Raw genomic sequence first — 16,279 nt, forward strand, 5'->3', positions numbered from 1 at the left:
TAGAATTAAATTGTAACACATTTATGTTCTATGTTATAGATGCAGTGTTTCTTGAGCTCCTCAGTCTTTTAGAATGAAGATAGCAATTCTGGCAACATTATCTTAATATAATTCTGTCAGTACAAAGAATAATAGATTGGGTCTTAAAATATTGCATATGGGTTTTTCCTTGTTTGTTTTAATTTGTTTTAGCCCATTTAGTTAGGCATAGTGCCACTGAGGTCCAAGCTACCACTTCCTAAAGTGGTCAAGGCAGAAGTAAACAGGCAGTCTGAATTGGTTCCCACACCAAACCTTATTAGAACCTAAGCTATATAACTAACTCTACCCTGTCTGTTAAAGCACATAAATTTATATATACAAATGAAGCAAAACAATAGCTCCAAGGAATGCATTTAAAATGTTGAAAGTATATATTAATGTCCCTTACCATACATAAAGGACCAATCACCATAAAGACCACTAAGAAGAAAAACTATTCTCTGTTCTGATTCTAATCTTAACCTTTGGTACACTCTTTGGTATATTTGTCACAAAAGGGAAGTGTAAATAACCTCAGTCTCATCTTTTATTACTACCTTGGAAAGAGTTCAAAGGTGTATCAGCTGACTAGCATATTGTCCTTGCTTTTATTGTTTTAAAATAAAAGTGCCAGGGTGGGACAAGATGGCGAAGTGGTGAGGTGAGGGTTTTAGTAACTCCTCTGGGACTGCTGGTAGATAGCCAGGAATTGTGTGGAACAGTTACCTCGGAAATCTGTGTTCAGTCACACATCATACAATAGTCTGAAACACAAGAAGCAGCTGAGATCAGCGAAACCTGTAAGTTCCCACGGCCAGGGGGCCCGCACCCCTCCCCACAAGGCACAGCTGACTGCTTTGTGGCTGGTTTCTGGAGGGAGGAAAGGGCCATCAGTGCTGGGAACCAGAAAGGAGGCTCAGCCCGGCCCCAGTTGCAGAACTGATTAACAAACTCAGACTGCTAAACAAAAACTCCAACCATAGATAAACCGAGACCAGACACCAGAGAATCTGAGAGTAGTCAGCCCTGCGGATAGGAGACAGAGCTAACAAAAACAGCAAAAAAAAAAAAAGAGAGAGAGAGAGAGAAAGACTTTTGGAGTTGGGGGTGAATATAACACGGAGAAAGGCTAGGCTCCAACAGAATCAGGCACATATGCAAACCCAGGAAGTCAGGGCCCTTCTCTGAAAAGCTAGTTTTTCTGGTTTCTTGTTTACTCCTCAATTGCTCTCCAATTCCTTATCTTTTTGCATTTCAGTAGCCTATCAGAACTACTGTCAACCCAGCCCCCCTGCAAGGGCAGAATTAAAGGTGTCTCAGAGTAACTATGCAGTAGGAAGAGATGATAAGACTAAAGCACTTTTCTTTAGTGTATACTGGGCCTTTCTTTTTCTTTTTTCTTTTTTTATCTTTTTATCTTTTTTTTTTTTTTAATTAAATAACTATTCTAAGTAGCCCATTACAGAAAGCCTCAAATAATTGTAATTGGCCACTGGACCCAAGCAAGAGCAGAGCTGGAGGAGACAATTCCCTAAAGGGCATAACTCCCCCAAGAAAAGGAAGACATGGTCCAGCTCTAATGGCAGAATTCCTTCTGGGAACTCAGACCCCAGGGGCTGGAATTCAGAAACCAACTTCAGTCAGCCATGCCCCCGACAGTCTCAGGGTCACCAGGAGAACTAACGGCTCCACACCTCCTTACACTGGGGTGGGGGTGGGGGGTTGCTGTGGGCTGGCAAGCCCCACCTGCTGGACTGGATATGAAAAGCGCAGAGTCTAAAAGCTTTGCAGGGGGGGTCTCATTCTCAGGGAAACTCCATATTCTCCTCCTGAGACCTAGGTCTCTCTGAATGGGGAAAACCTGTCTGAGGTTGACCAAATCTGAGGAGATGCTCTCACAAAAAGGCTACATAGAGGCAGGGCAAGAAACATAAAAACAACAGGTGAAAAACTCCAATCAACTAAATAATACCTAAGTTAGAGGCCTAGAATAAGTTGAACTGAACACCAAAGGTTAGAGAACAAAGCCAACCAACAAGAAAACCCTAGGTAAAGGAGTGAAAACGAGCTCCAGAATAAACTAATCAAGAAAGTCAGATGCCTTGACAGCTTAAGATAATAAGCCATACTAGGAAACAGGAAAATATGGACCAGCCAAAGGAACAAACTAATAACTCAACAGAGATATAGGAGTTCAGACAATTAATGCTAAATTAATTCAAGGAGCTGGAGGAAGATATGACAACAGAGATGAAGGAGATAAGTAACCATAAGGAAGTAACCATAAAGAAGTAACCATAAAGAAGATGACCGCAAAGAAGAATTTATAAACTTTAAAAAACAAATGGCAGAATTTATGGGAATTAAGGGCATAATGGAGATGATAAACACAATGGAGGGATACAACAGTAGATTTGAACAGGCAGAAGAAAGGATCAGTGAATTGGAAGACAAGACATTTGAATTCATACACACAAAAGAACAGATGGTGAAAAGAATGGAAAAATATGAGCAGGGTCTTAGGGAGCTGAATGACAACATGAAGTGCACAAATGTATGCATTATGGGTGTCCCAGAAGGAGAAGAGAAGGGAAAGGGGGCAGAAAGAATAATAGAAGAAATAGATCACTGGAAATTTCCCAACTTTTATGAAAGACAGAAAATTACAAATTCAAGAAGTACAGTGTACCCCAAACAGAATAGATTCCAAAAGACCTACTCCAAGACACTTACTGATCAGATTTTCCAGTGTCAAAGACGGAGAATTCTGAAAGCTGAAACAAAAAAGCAATACATCACATACAAGGGAAGCTTGATAAGACAATGTACAGATTTCTCTGCAGAAACCATGGACGCAAGAAGACAGTGGTATGATATGTTTAAGATACTGAAGGAGAAGAACTGCCAAACAAGAATTCTGTATCTGGCAAAACTGTCCTTCAAAAATGAGGGACAGATTAAAATATTTCCAGACAAACACACACTGAGAGAGTTTGTGAATAAGAGACTGGCGATACAAGAAATACTAAAGAGAGTGCTACAGGCTGATAGGAAAAGACAGGAGAAAGAGGTTTGGAGAAGAGTATAGAAATGAAGGCTGTCAGGAAGGGTAAAATGAGAAAGAGGAAAAAATAACACATGACATATAAAATCCAAAAAACAAAATGATAGAAGAAAGTACTGCCCTTACAGTAATAACACTAAATGTTAATGGATTAAACTCCTCAGTAAAAAGACACAGACTGGCAGAATGGATTAAAAGACATGACCATCTATATACTGTATACAAGAAACTCACTTTAGACACAAGGACAAAAATAGGCTGAAAGTGAAAGGTTGGAAAAAGCTGTATCATGCAAGCAACAACCAGAAAAAATCAGAAGTAGCTATATTAATATCAGACAAATTAGACTTCAAAAGTAAAATAATTAAAAGGGACAAAGAAGGACACTATATATTAATAAAGGGGTCATTTCATCAAGAAAACTTAACATTCATAAATATTTATACACCAAGCCAGAGTGCCCCAAAATTTATGAGGCATACATTGAGAACACTGAAAGGAGAAGTTGATACCTCTACAATAATAGTTGGAGACTTCAATACACTGTTCTCATCAATGGATAGAACATCTAGACAGAGGATCAATAAGGAAATGGAGATGTTGAATTGTATGATAAATGAACTAGACTTGACAGATTTATAAAACACTACAGCCCACAACAGCAGGATAAACATTTTTCTCAAGTGCTCATGAAACATTCTCTAGGATAGACCACATGTTGGGTCACAAAGCAAGTCTCAACAAACTTAAAAATATTGATATTATACAAAACACTTTCTCGGATCATAATCGAATAAACTTGGAAATAAATAACAGCAGAAGATTGTAAAATTCACAAATATATGGAGGCTAAACAACACCTTCTTAGAAAACCAGTGGATAAAGGAAGAAATTACAAGAGAAATTAGTAAATATGTCAAGACAAATGACAACAAAAACACAACATATCAAAACTTATGGGATGCAGCAAAGGCAGTGCTGACAGGGAAATTTATTGCCCTAAATGCCTATATTAAGAGAGAAGAGAGAGCAAAAATTGAGGAATTAACTGTTCACCTGGAGGAACTATAGAAAGAATAGCAAACTAACCCCAAAGCAAACAGAAGGAAAGAAATAACAAAGATTAGAGCACAAATAAATGAAATTGAGAACAGGAAAACAATAGAGAGAAACAACAAAACCAGAAGTTGGTTCTTTGAAAAAATCAACAAAATTGATGGACCCCTAGCAAGGCTAACAACAAAAAAGAGAGAGAGCAGAGGCAAATAAATGTAATCAGAAATGAGAAAGGAGACGTAACTACTGACCCTGCAGAAATAAATATTCTGAGATAATGAGAAGATACTATGAGCAGCTATATGCTAATAAACTACACAACTTAGATGAAATGAACAACTTCCTAGAAAAGCATAAACAACCAACATTGACTCAAGAAGAAATAGATGACCTCAACAAACCAATCACAAGTAAAGAGATTCAGTCAGTCATCAAAAAGCTCCCACAAAAGAAAAGCCCAGGACCAGATGGCTTCACATGTGAGTTCTACTAAGCATTCAAGAAAGAATTAGTACCAATGCTGTTCAAACTCTTCAAAAAAAATAGAAGAGGAGGGAAAGTTACCCAACTCATTCTATGAAGCCAACATCACCCTAATACTAAAACCAGGCAAAGATACTACCAAAAAAAAGAAAATTGTAGACAATCTCTTTAATGAATATAGATGCAAAAATCTTCAACAAAATACTCGCAAATCGAATCCAGTAGCACATTAAAAGAATTATACACCACGACCAGGTGGGGTTTATTCCAGCTATGCAAGGCTGGCTCAACACAAAAAAATCAGTTAATGTAGTACACCACATCGATAAATCAAAGCAGAAGAACCACATGATCATCTCAATCAATGCAGAAAAGGAATTGGACAAAATTCAATATCCTTTCTTGATGGAAACACTTCAAAGGATAGGAATAGAAGGGAACTTTCTCAATATGATAAAGGCAATATATGGAAAACCCACAGCTAACATCATACTCAATGGGTAAAGACAGAAAGCTTTCCCTCTAAGATCAGAAACAAGACAGGGATGCCCACTGTCACCATTGTTATCCAACACTGTGCTGGAAGTTCTAGCTAGAGCAATTAGGCGAGAAAAAGAAATAAAAGGCATCCACATTGGAGAGGAAGAAGTAAAACTTTCACTGTTTGCAGATAACATGATTCTATATGTAGAAAATCCAGAAAAATCTACAACAAAGCTATTAGAACTAATCAATGAATACAGCAAAGTGGCAGGCTACAAGATCAACACACAAAAATCTGTAGTGTTCTTATATAAAGGTAATGTGCAACAAGAGCAAGAAATCAAGAAAAAAAATTCCATTTACAATAGCAACCAAAAGAATCAGGTATTTGGGATAAACTTAACGAAAGCCACAAAAGACCTATACAAAGAAACTGCTAAAAGAAATCAAACAGGACCAGAAAAAAATGGAAGAATATACTGTGTTCATGGATTGGAAGACTAAACATAATTAAGATGTCAATTCTACCTAAACTGTTTTATAGATTCAATGCAATGCCAATTAAAATCCCAACAACTTACTTTGCAGAAATAGAGAAACCAATAACCAAATTTATTTGGAAGGGCAAGGTGCCCTGAATAGCCAAAAATATCTTGAGATAGAGGAACAAAGTGGGAGATCTCACACTACCTGACTTTGAAGCATATAATAAAGCTACAGTGCTCAAAACAGCATGGTACTGGCATAAGAATAGATTTACTGACCAACAGAATCGAATTGAGTATTCAGAAATAGAGTCTTACATCTACGGACAGTTGATCTTTGATAAGGCAGTCAAGCCAAAGCAAGTGGGACAGAGCAGCCTCTTCAATAAGCGGTGTTTGGAGAATTGGATATCCATTTCCAAAAGAATGAAAGAGAACTCCTATCTCACACCTTTTGTAAAAATTAACTTGAAATGGATCAAAGACCTAAACATTAGCACTAAGACCACAAGACTCTTAGAAGAAAATGTAGGGCAGTATCTTAGAGACCTTCTTATAGGAGGTGGTTTCCTTGACATTACACCCAAAGCACAAGCAACCAAAGAAAAAAACTGACAAATGGGATCTCCTCAAAAGTAAACACTTTTGTACATCAAAGGACTTTGTCAGAAAGGTAAAAAGGCAGCCTATGTAACGGGAGACAATATTTGGAAACCGTATATCAGATAAGGGTTTAATATCCTGAATATATAAAGCCATCCTACAGCTCAACAACAGAAAGACAAACAACCGAGTTAAGAAATGGGCGAAAGTCATGGACAGACTCTTTCCTGAAGAGGAAATACAAATGGCTCAAAAACATATGAAAAAATGCTCAACTTTACCAGCTGTTAGAGAAATTGGGATCAAAACCACAATGAGATATCATCTCACACCTGCCAGAATGGCCATTATCCTAAAAACAAAATTACAAGTGCTGGAGAGAATGTGAAGAAAGAGACACACTTACGCACTATTGATAGGAATATAGAACAGTGCAACCACTCTTTTAGACAGTGTGGTGGTTCCTGAAGAAGCTAAGTATAGATTTGCCATATGACCTACCTATTCCATTACTAGGTATATACTCAGAGGAACCGAAAGTTAAGACACGAATGGATATTTGAAATCCGATGTTTATCGCGGCATTATTCATGATAACCAAAAGATGGAAACAGTCCAAATGTCCAACAACAGATTAATGGATAAACAAACTGTGGTACATACACACAATGGAATATTATGCAGCTGTAAGACAGAATAAAGACACAGAATGTGGATGAACCTTGAGGACATTATGTTGAACGAAGTTAGCCAGAAACAAAAGGACAAATACTGTATGGTCTCACTAATATGAACTAACATTAATGAGCAAACTTTGAGAGTTAAAAGCTGATAACACAGGCTGTCAGGAGATAGAAAGAGGGTAGAGATTGTGCATTTGATGCTGAAGGACTACAGAATTTTTAGCAGGATTGACTATAGATCCAGAAATAGATAGCATAATACTGTGTGATGGTCCACAATATTTTAAGTACACTGAACAAAGATGTTTGTGAGTTAAGCTGAAAGAGGTGGGCTAGGGGCATGAATGACACCTAAGGTAAAGATAGAAGATATAGATTGGGACTTTTTAACTTAGCAAAAACTGGAGTGGTCAATGATTGTGACTAAATGTACAAATATAAAACTGTTCTTCCATGTGGGAAAACAAATGAATGTCAACCATGCAGAGTGTTGGAAAGGGGATAGTATTGGGGAAAAAATATAATCAAAGCAAACTGGAGTCTGGCCAACAGTAACATTATAATATGCTTCCATTAAATGTTACAAAGGGAATATACCCAAGTTAAATGTATATGAGAGGGGGATATAAGGGAGGGATATGGGATTCTTGGTAGTGGTGGTGTTGTCTGACCCTACTATTGCATTGTATTGTATGATATTTTATTTTTATTTTTATTATCTTTTTTATTCATTTAAAAAAAATTTTTTGTAGTAATCAGTATGTTCAGGTGCTGACTATGGTGAGAAATGCACAACCATATGATGATACCATGAACAACTGATTGTACATTGTGGATAATTATATGGTATGTGAATATAGCTCTATAAAACTATAGGGAAAAATATAAACAGGGATAAAAGTGCTGGGGAAAACATGGAAAGAGGGATGTACATATTTACTGTTGGTTAGGAGGCAGAATGGTGTAGCCTTCCTGGAGGACAGTGGGGTGGTTCCACAAGAAGCTAAGTATGTGGGTGTCAAAAGGTCCTGCAACCTCATTAGGGGGCATATACTTGGAGGATCAGAGAGCAGGGACATCAATGGACATTTGCACACTGGTGTTTATGGAGACAGTATGCATGATTTGCAGTGGGTGGAGGTGGCCTAAGGGCATATCGACTGAGGAACAGAATGCTGAACAGCTGTGTATGCATACAATGGAATATTGAGCAACTACTAGGAATGAAGCTGTGAGATACACAACAAGGTGAATGGAACCTATAGGCAGCATTTTGAATGAACGATGCCAAAAACAAAGGCAAACACTATAATGCCTCACCAATATGGACTAGCTACAATGTGTAAACTCAGAATTGAATCTTAGAGCACAGCTTATCAGGGGAATGCTTATTATAATGGTCCCTAGATTGTAAGCTCTTACAGCAGTCACATCTATTCCTGAATTGTAATGGCTATCTCCAGATTCTGAGATGCTGACCCCTTTGTAAATAACCTAATCGATCCCTGGAACTTTGGGTATCTGTGTGACATCTGAAACTCAGAACTAGAACTCAGCAGATATGAATGTCAGTATTATCACATACAGCAACTGTTTAAAAAGCTGAAAAAGAGTCCAGACTTCAATTAGAGATATGAATGAAAGCAGATATGGTTAGGACTAGGGCAAATCGGGCCAAAGGGTAAAGGACGATACTGACTGTGTTTTAAAAGTTCAACTTCCATGTGAGACCAAGGGAAGAGATGTTTAGTTTGTGCAGGTTCTATATTTCCTAAACAATTTAACTCATACAATTTGTTCAAATACCATAATTACATGGAACATTTAATAGGAAGTGAGACCTGGTAGGTTTGTCTAGGTTGGTGTGAAATAGCAACACATCCCAACGTAATTTGGGCAGAAAATAAAAATATATACACAGGGTCCCCCCCTAAGGAGCTGGGGGAAAATGCGGAGGTGTTGGGCTTCCTCTCCCGGATTGTTGCTGTTGTTCTCACAGATATTGAGGGCACTGCCCTCTCCTCTTCATGGGATCTGACACCCTGGGGTATATATCTCGCTGGCAATGCGGGATATGACTCTCAAGGATGAATCTGGACCCGACATCATGGGATTGAGAACATCTCCTTGTCCAAAAGGGGGATGTAAAATGAAGCAAAATTTTAAGTTTCAGTGGCTGAGAGATTCCAAATGGAGTCTAGAGGTCACTCTGGTGGGCATTCTTACACACAATATAGATAACCCTTTTTAGGTTTTAATGCATTGGAATAGCTAGAAGTAAAGACCTGAAACTATCAAACTGCAACCCAGTAGCCTTGACTCTTGAAGACGATTGTCTAGCAATGTAGCTTACATGGGGTGACAGTGCAATTGTGAAAACCTTGTGGATCGCACTCCCTTAATCCAGTGTGTGGATGGGTGAGTAGAAAAATGGGGACAAAAACTACATGAAAAATAAGGTGTGGGAGGGTGATAATTTGGGTGTTCTTTTTTACTTTTATTTTTTATTCGTATGTTTATTTTTTCTGGTATAAGGAAAATGTTCAAAAAATAGATTGGGCTGATGAATGCACAACTATATGACAGAACTGTGAACAGTTGATTGTACACCAGGGATGAATGTATGATATGTGAATATATCTCAATAAAACTGAATTTTAAAAATAAATAAATAAATAAAAGTGCCTCTTACCACTTTGCAATGTTCCCTGTTGGGAACTGTTAAAAAGCCTTGATCCCATTCTTGAGAGACTTCTCCTCCCATGTTGCCATGTGTATACAGGACTAGATTCAGTCTGCACCTCAGTTTTCACCCAGCTACTATACAAGAACACCTATTAAATATTAAATTTCTTGATATTCATCATAAAGTTTAAATGAGTAAAAGGTATTCTTCCTGCTTCAGCTGTTTTTTTCAAATGACAAAATATAGAGAATTCACTTCGGAAACTATAAAGTGCCGTTTTTAGTTAAAGAAAATTATCAAGTATCCAGCTTCAATTTTTACTAGAATTCTGATCCTCAGCTTTGTGGATCCAGAAACTCATTTTTTTTTTTTTAATCTGTAAAATCACAGTTTACAAAGCTTAAGGAAACTGATTCATTCCTACCAAATGCACAAGACACTGCTCTGTGTAGTAGAATGAAAAGACAATTTACCGTGAGTGGTATATCTTTCCACTTACAGGAAAACTCACTACCTACTCAAGGCACTCGTTACATACCAACTAAGAAAATTGCTTAGTAGACAGAGAATCGGCACAAAGGGAGTTGGTTTGTCTTGAGGGATATTTACTTCATCCAGGCTGTGGAAAATTCTGGTCAGCCATCCTTGCCTCCCAATAAAGTATGCATCGTCAGCGACCAAAACACCCCACTGACTGCAAAAAATATTGTTACTTCTCTTCAATAAATTCCAAGAAATTCTAATATTCTACTGTTTAGATCCCCACTTACCAAGCCATATTTTAGCCTGAAGTTAAAATTGAATTTCAGTTTTCATTAGTCACATTCTGCTTTTGACTACTAGACTTTGTCAGTTTAATTGGACTGAGAAGATCAGTAATCCATTTAAATTTTTCTTAAGGTGTATTATTCCTAAAGATGATTGATTATACATTTTGTCATCTGACAAATATTTATTTAAAATCTTCTATTTGACCTTAAAATTCTGCAAATATGTTAGCTATCTACTGATTTAAACTTCCACTTAGAAAAGTGAAACAAACTAAATAGGGAATCATGACTTTGTTTTTAAAATCTTCTTAACCCTATCAGTTGTTTTTGGACTACACCGTAAAATGCTATGAGCGTTTCATGACTGGTGCTGACAGCTATGAAGAGATGAATATAGAACTGCAGTCAAAGTTGAGTAAGTATTCTCTGTTCCTAATGTGCTTGCTTTTGGTCATTTAATTCAACTCTGCTTATGATTTAAGATCTTACCACATCTTACGAAAGTTTCTGTGAGTCACTTTAAAGGCATTTTGATGCCCACCAATATTTATCTTCATGGTTTCTTTGGTGGAAGGAAGTAATAGTTAAGGCAGAACAGATACTAGAATTGGAGTCAGACCTGAGGCCTACCCCTTTACTGGCTAAGAGACATTAACAAGATATTTCACCTGTGTAACGAACGTTTGCAAGATTAGATGGCAATGTGTATAAAGTACCAAACACATTACCAGGAACAGAGGATAATCAACAAATATTTCTTTTGGGGGATAGTATCCCTATGATATCATTACTTTACTATTAGGAGATTAAAGAACCAATTAGAGCACCTAAGTTCTCTTTCATATTGCAGAAAGTTAATGGGCCAAGTAAGGAAATCTTTATTTTTTAACTCAACTATAATCTAATGACATTCAGTATTTACTGAGTAACTATAAAATGTCCCAGGGATTATTTTACACTGCTATTCCTTCTACTGAAATAACCTTGTGTATAAAATGTCAGAATGGTAGGTAAAGTAGATGAATCTAGATGTGGGAAGCTCTTCCTCCAAAGACAGAGAAATCAAGCAAAACAGCAACCTATTACTTTCCACTATCAACACAAAAGGTAAAAGCATTCTTTTATGTTCCCCTGGGAATGTACCTTTCTGAAGAGTAACCAGGACAACTTCAGCTTGTCCATGTGGGAAAAGGAGCTCAGTAAATTATGGGTTATTTTTTTAAAGAGGAAAATCTGTAGTAAATTGAATATAGCAAGTATCTAGTGAGTTATTTCATATTTCTATATATAATTAATTAACCATATAAATTGGATTCATTTGCTCAAAATACTTTTTGTGGACTTATATGCTAACCACTGTGTAGGCACTAAGGATATGGTAGTGATTAAGAGATAAAAATCCTGCCCTTATGAGCTTACATTCTAGTACACAGAGACAGTAATCAAATGAATAACTAAGTCAAATGGTGATAAGTTCTTTGGAGAACAAGAAAGCAGAGTAAAAGGGATTAAAGAGTGCTGTGGAGTGAAGGGAAGGGTTAGCTATTTTACAGAGAATAGAATGTACTTCACTGGTAAAGTGGTTTGAGCAGAGTCCAGAAAGAAGCAAAGAAGCAAGCCGTGGTAAAAACCTGGGGAAGAATGTTTCTGGCATATTTGAGATCTTATGAAGTTTTTGGGTTTTGTCTCCAGAGGATTTATTTAATATAGATGCTTCCAAGCTGGAATCATTAGCAGCAAAAAACAAAGCACTGAATGAACAGATTGCAAGATTGGAACAAGAGAGAGAAAAAGAGCCGGTTAGTAAACATGCTTGTCTTCAATGGGCATATATGCTTGAGAGCTGTTTTAAACTCTTGGGCCTCTTTAAAGAATATTAGCTATTTCTTTATCAAAAAGTAATAATAACAGGTTAACAAATTAAGCTTCTTAATAGTTATTTTTTTTTTAACATAGGACAGAACTCCCATGAAAACATGTTTGGTATTTGTGGAGCTTTGTTTTCCCTTGTGGTCTATCAAGCTTAGACTAATGGTGTTCAGAATATGATGAAAGATTCTTACCTATTTACATAAGACCAAAAGTATCATATGAATAAGGTCCCCACATTATACACCTCCAGGGACCACAATTCACAAGAGGCCCCAAGTTTTATAGTTAGTGAAAAAGAAATGGTGATAAATGAATTTCTATAATATATGATATCCTAAGGGTTTTCGAAAAGCTAAATGATCATATCCAGATGTCTAATTTTATTTTGTGTATTTCATTAATGAAGAACCCAGACTCTTCTGTAAAATACCAGATTAAAAATATTTGTTTTTTTTCACCCTGGTCCTTGTTTTTTCCTATTCCAAACTGACTTCTTGGAAACTATTTTCTTAATTAATAAAAGTAAAGTCCCTTTTAGTTCTTTTGACTCCCTCTAAACGTAAAAGGAAAACTCTAATTTACCTTTCTTTAAAACTAATTTAAATAATATTACTTTACTTTCAGTTAAAGTATGGAATCAGTATTAATGTGAAAAACTAATTTAACATTATTTTCTCTAAAGAATCGTCTAGAGTCATTGAGAAAACTGAAAACTTCTTTGCAAGCAGATGTTCAAAAATATCAGGCATACATGAGCAATTTGGAGTCTCATTCAGCCATTCTTGACCAGAAATTGAATGGTCTCAATGAAGAAATTACTAGAGTGGGTGAGTACAGCAAATGCTAAAAGAGGCCATTCAGACTGGGATGCAAATTTGGGTGTGATCTGTCACACATAGAGACAGCTATGTCATCCAAACCTTTTTCTTTTTGTGGTAATTGACTATAGCAGACTTCCAAGTGTTCAGTGCCTTCTGTATTATTTTCCTGAGATAGCTGAAACAAATTGCCACAAACATGGTGATTTAAAACAACAAATTTATCCTCATAGTTCTGGAGGCTAGACGTCCAAAATCGGATCAGGCTACGGTCCCTCCCGAGGCTCTAGGGGAGAATTCACTCCTTGTCTCCTCCAACTTCAGGTGGCTGACAGCATTCTTGGGCTTGTGGCCACATCACACCAGTCTCGGCCTCTGTCTTCACATTGCCTTGGCCTTTGTGCGTCTTTCTCTCCTCTTTTATCCGTGTGAAATCTCCCTCTATCTTATAAGGAAACTTATGATGACATTTAAGGCCCAAATCAGATGCTCTAGGATAATCTCCTCATCTCAGAATCCTTAACTGAATCACATGTGCAAAGACTTTTTCCAAATAAGGTAATATTAACAAGTTCCAGGAATTAGGTCATGTTATCTTTGAGTGACCATTATTCAATCTAATATACCTTCTAACATATTTGTTTGTTTAATTTCTTCTTCTTTTATTGTGATTAAAAAAAATACATAACTTGAAATTTACCCATTTTAACTGTAAGTGTACAATTCAGGGGCATTAATTACATTCACAATGTGTAACCATCACCACTATTTCCAGAATTTTGTCATCATCTCAAACATAAACTCCATACCCGTTAAGGTATTAACTCCCATCTCTCATGCACACACCCCTCCTGCACCTGGTGACTGCTATTCGATTTTCTGTCTGTTAATTTGCTTATTATAGAGACCTCATTTAAGTGGAATCATACAGTATTTGTCCTTTTGTGTCTGTGTTCTTTCACTTAATGTTTCAAGGTTCATCCATGTTGTAGCATGTCAGACCATCGTTCCTTTTAATGACTGAATAATATTCCATTGTGGTGTATATACCACATTCATTTGATGATGAACACAGGTTGTTTCAACCTTTGGTTATTATGAATGCTGCTGCTAGGAGCATTGGTGTGCAAGTATCTGTTTGAGTCCCTGCTTTCAATTCTTTGGGGTATGAACCTAGGAGTTGTTTTGCTGGAGTAATTCTATGCCTAACATGTTTTGAGGCATTTGGTTTTTTCAAGTTAAGGGGGACCTATCCTGAGAACTTTACGCTTCCTGGATATCTATTCTGCCTTGTGATTTTAAAAAAAAAAAAATTCTTGGCCTCTGCCAGCCTCTGTTGCTTATAAGAGTCTTATCTTCTACTACTGCTTTCTAAACAGCTCAGCACTTTAAGGTGATTGAAAATAAGATGAAAAGTTCACGGACTATAGATCTTGGGAAGTAAAAGCCCAGCTAAAGAAAACTTGTTTATATCTTGTGTTTTTCTGATCTAGTTTTCATAAATGATATCTATCTTAATCATAAAACTCTAGAAAATACTGTAATACATGTGATTGATTGACACTTGGTAGTGCCAGAAGGCGGGCAAAGGAAGGTATCTACAAATCACAGAGCCATTAGACTGTGGTTTAAAAGACAAAACAACTATATGAAGTACTATTCTGTTATCCCAGATGTTTGTCTGCTTCTATACTTACTCTTCTGGTATTCTACAAGCTCTGTCTTCCCGTGTAGAAGCTATGTAGATGGGTCTTAGGATATTTTATTTAATTCTTAATCTATGGAGTATTGATCTTCTATTTAGTTGAGGATAGTAAGTATCCAGGGTATTTGCTAGGTCACGATTGGTTTTTTCCGAATAACTCTGATTATGTATGTTGGATGTGCTCTAAGTCAACTTTTTAAATATTTTATATTTGGTCTCCTCTCAATGTCCTTTGTTTTCCATAATAAAAAGTCGTACACTAATTTCTTATTATACCAATGTTTATAATGCAATTAAATTAATACTTTCTTATATTAATGCTTATCTTTCTTAACATCTACTCAAGAGAATTGTCATGCTTCCTACTTGTTCTTGTGAGGATTTTGTTTTCCAACAGTAGCAAATTCAGTAGGGGAGAGAGAAATACTTCAGCAATCATTTGTCATTACAGAGTGATTTCGTTTGAGACATTACTTTTATAACTGTTAACCTACAATGTTTTTATTCTGTTACTGTTTTAACTTTCTTGATCATTTAAACCATATTTGGCCAAGAATAAATGAGACATAATTTACACTAAAGATAGGGTACTTGTGATTTTTGGATGAAGATTGTTGTAACAAATTCCTAGTTTTAAAATAACCAAGCATTAATTTATGTTAAGCTTAAACTTAGAGCTTCTCAGCTCTTATGATGCAAATAGATTACAACAATTCCAGGACATTGACAGTCTCAGCCCTCAGGATGGTTCTTTTAGCCCCTTTGGTCATGAGCATCTTTACTCATTCATTCCAGCCTCCTATGAAAATAATGACATATTTTATATGAGCCATGTGTCACAGAAGGTTGGTGTTGGGGATTGAATCATGTCCCCCACAGAAGACATGTTCAGGTCCCAACCCGATCCTGTGAGTGTGAACCCATTTGTAAATAGGACCAATTTACCATTTTAACCATACTTAAGTGTACAATTAAGTGGCATAATCCAATGTGGCTGAAGTCCTTATAAGCAAAGGAAATGGAACACGCAAGGAGAAGCCACAGGGAGCAGCCAGAAGCTAGACGTCAATGGAATCTGGAATAAAAAAGGAAAAGACGCTGCTTGTGCATTGCCATGTGATGGAAAAGCCAGGGAACCCCAAAGATTGCCAGCCAGCAAGAAGATACCAACCCAGGAGGCAGCAAGCCTTCTAGCTTGTGAAACTGAGCCAATGAATTCCTGTTGTTAAGCAAACCCCTTGTATCCAGGAAACTAAAAAGGCTTTTCATATCAGAAGTGGGGTGCTGCTGTTGCAAATGTGGAAACAGCTTTGGAATTGGGTAATGGGTAAAAACTGGAAGAATTGTGAGGTGTTTCATAGCAAAAGCCTCAATTGCTTTGACGAGACTGTTGTTAGAAATATGTACATTAAAGGTACTTCCGATAAGGCCTTAGGAGGAATAATGAATGTGTTATTGGAAATTGGAAGAAAGGTGATCCTTCTTATAAAGTGGCAGAAAACTTGGCAAAATTGTGTTCTGATGTCAGATTGAACTTGTAATTGGTCAAC

General features: G+C 36.8%; 1 protein-coding gene across 1 annotated transcript in view; it reads left to right on the top strand.

Annotated features, from left to right (window-relative positions):
• NDC80 (NDC80 kinetochore complex component) overlaps positions 1-16,279 on the top strand; it is a 53,266-nt gene that overhangs the window by 17,717 nt on the left and 19,270 nt on the right. The window contains exons 7-9 of the mRNA XM_037805962.1: positions 10,656-10,749; positions 12,027-12,133; positions 12,889-13,033. Of these exons, the coding sequence (XP_037661890.1) occupies positions 10,656-10,749; positions 12,027-12,133; positions 12,889-13,033 (346 nt within the window). The remainder of the gene's footprint in view (positions 1-10,655; positions 10,750-12,026; positions 12,134-12,888; positions 13,034-16,279) is intronic.

The sequence above is a fragment of the Choloepus didactylus genome, chromosome 16 (assembly GCF_015220235.1).
Source record: "Choloepus didactylus isolate mChoDid1 chromosome 16, mChoDid1.pri, whole genome shotgun sequence".
Lineage (NCBI taxonomy): Eukaryota > Metazoa > Chordata > Mammalia > Pilosa > Megalonychidae > Choloepus > Choloepus didactylus.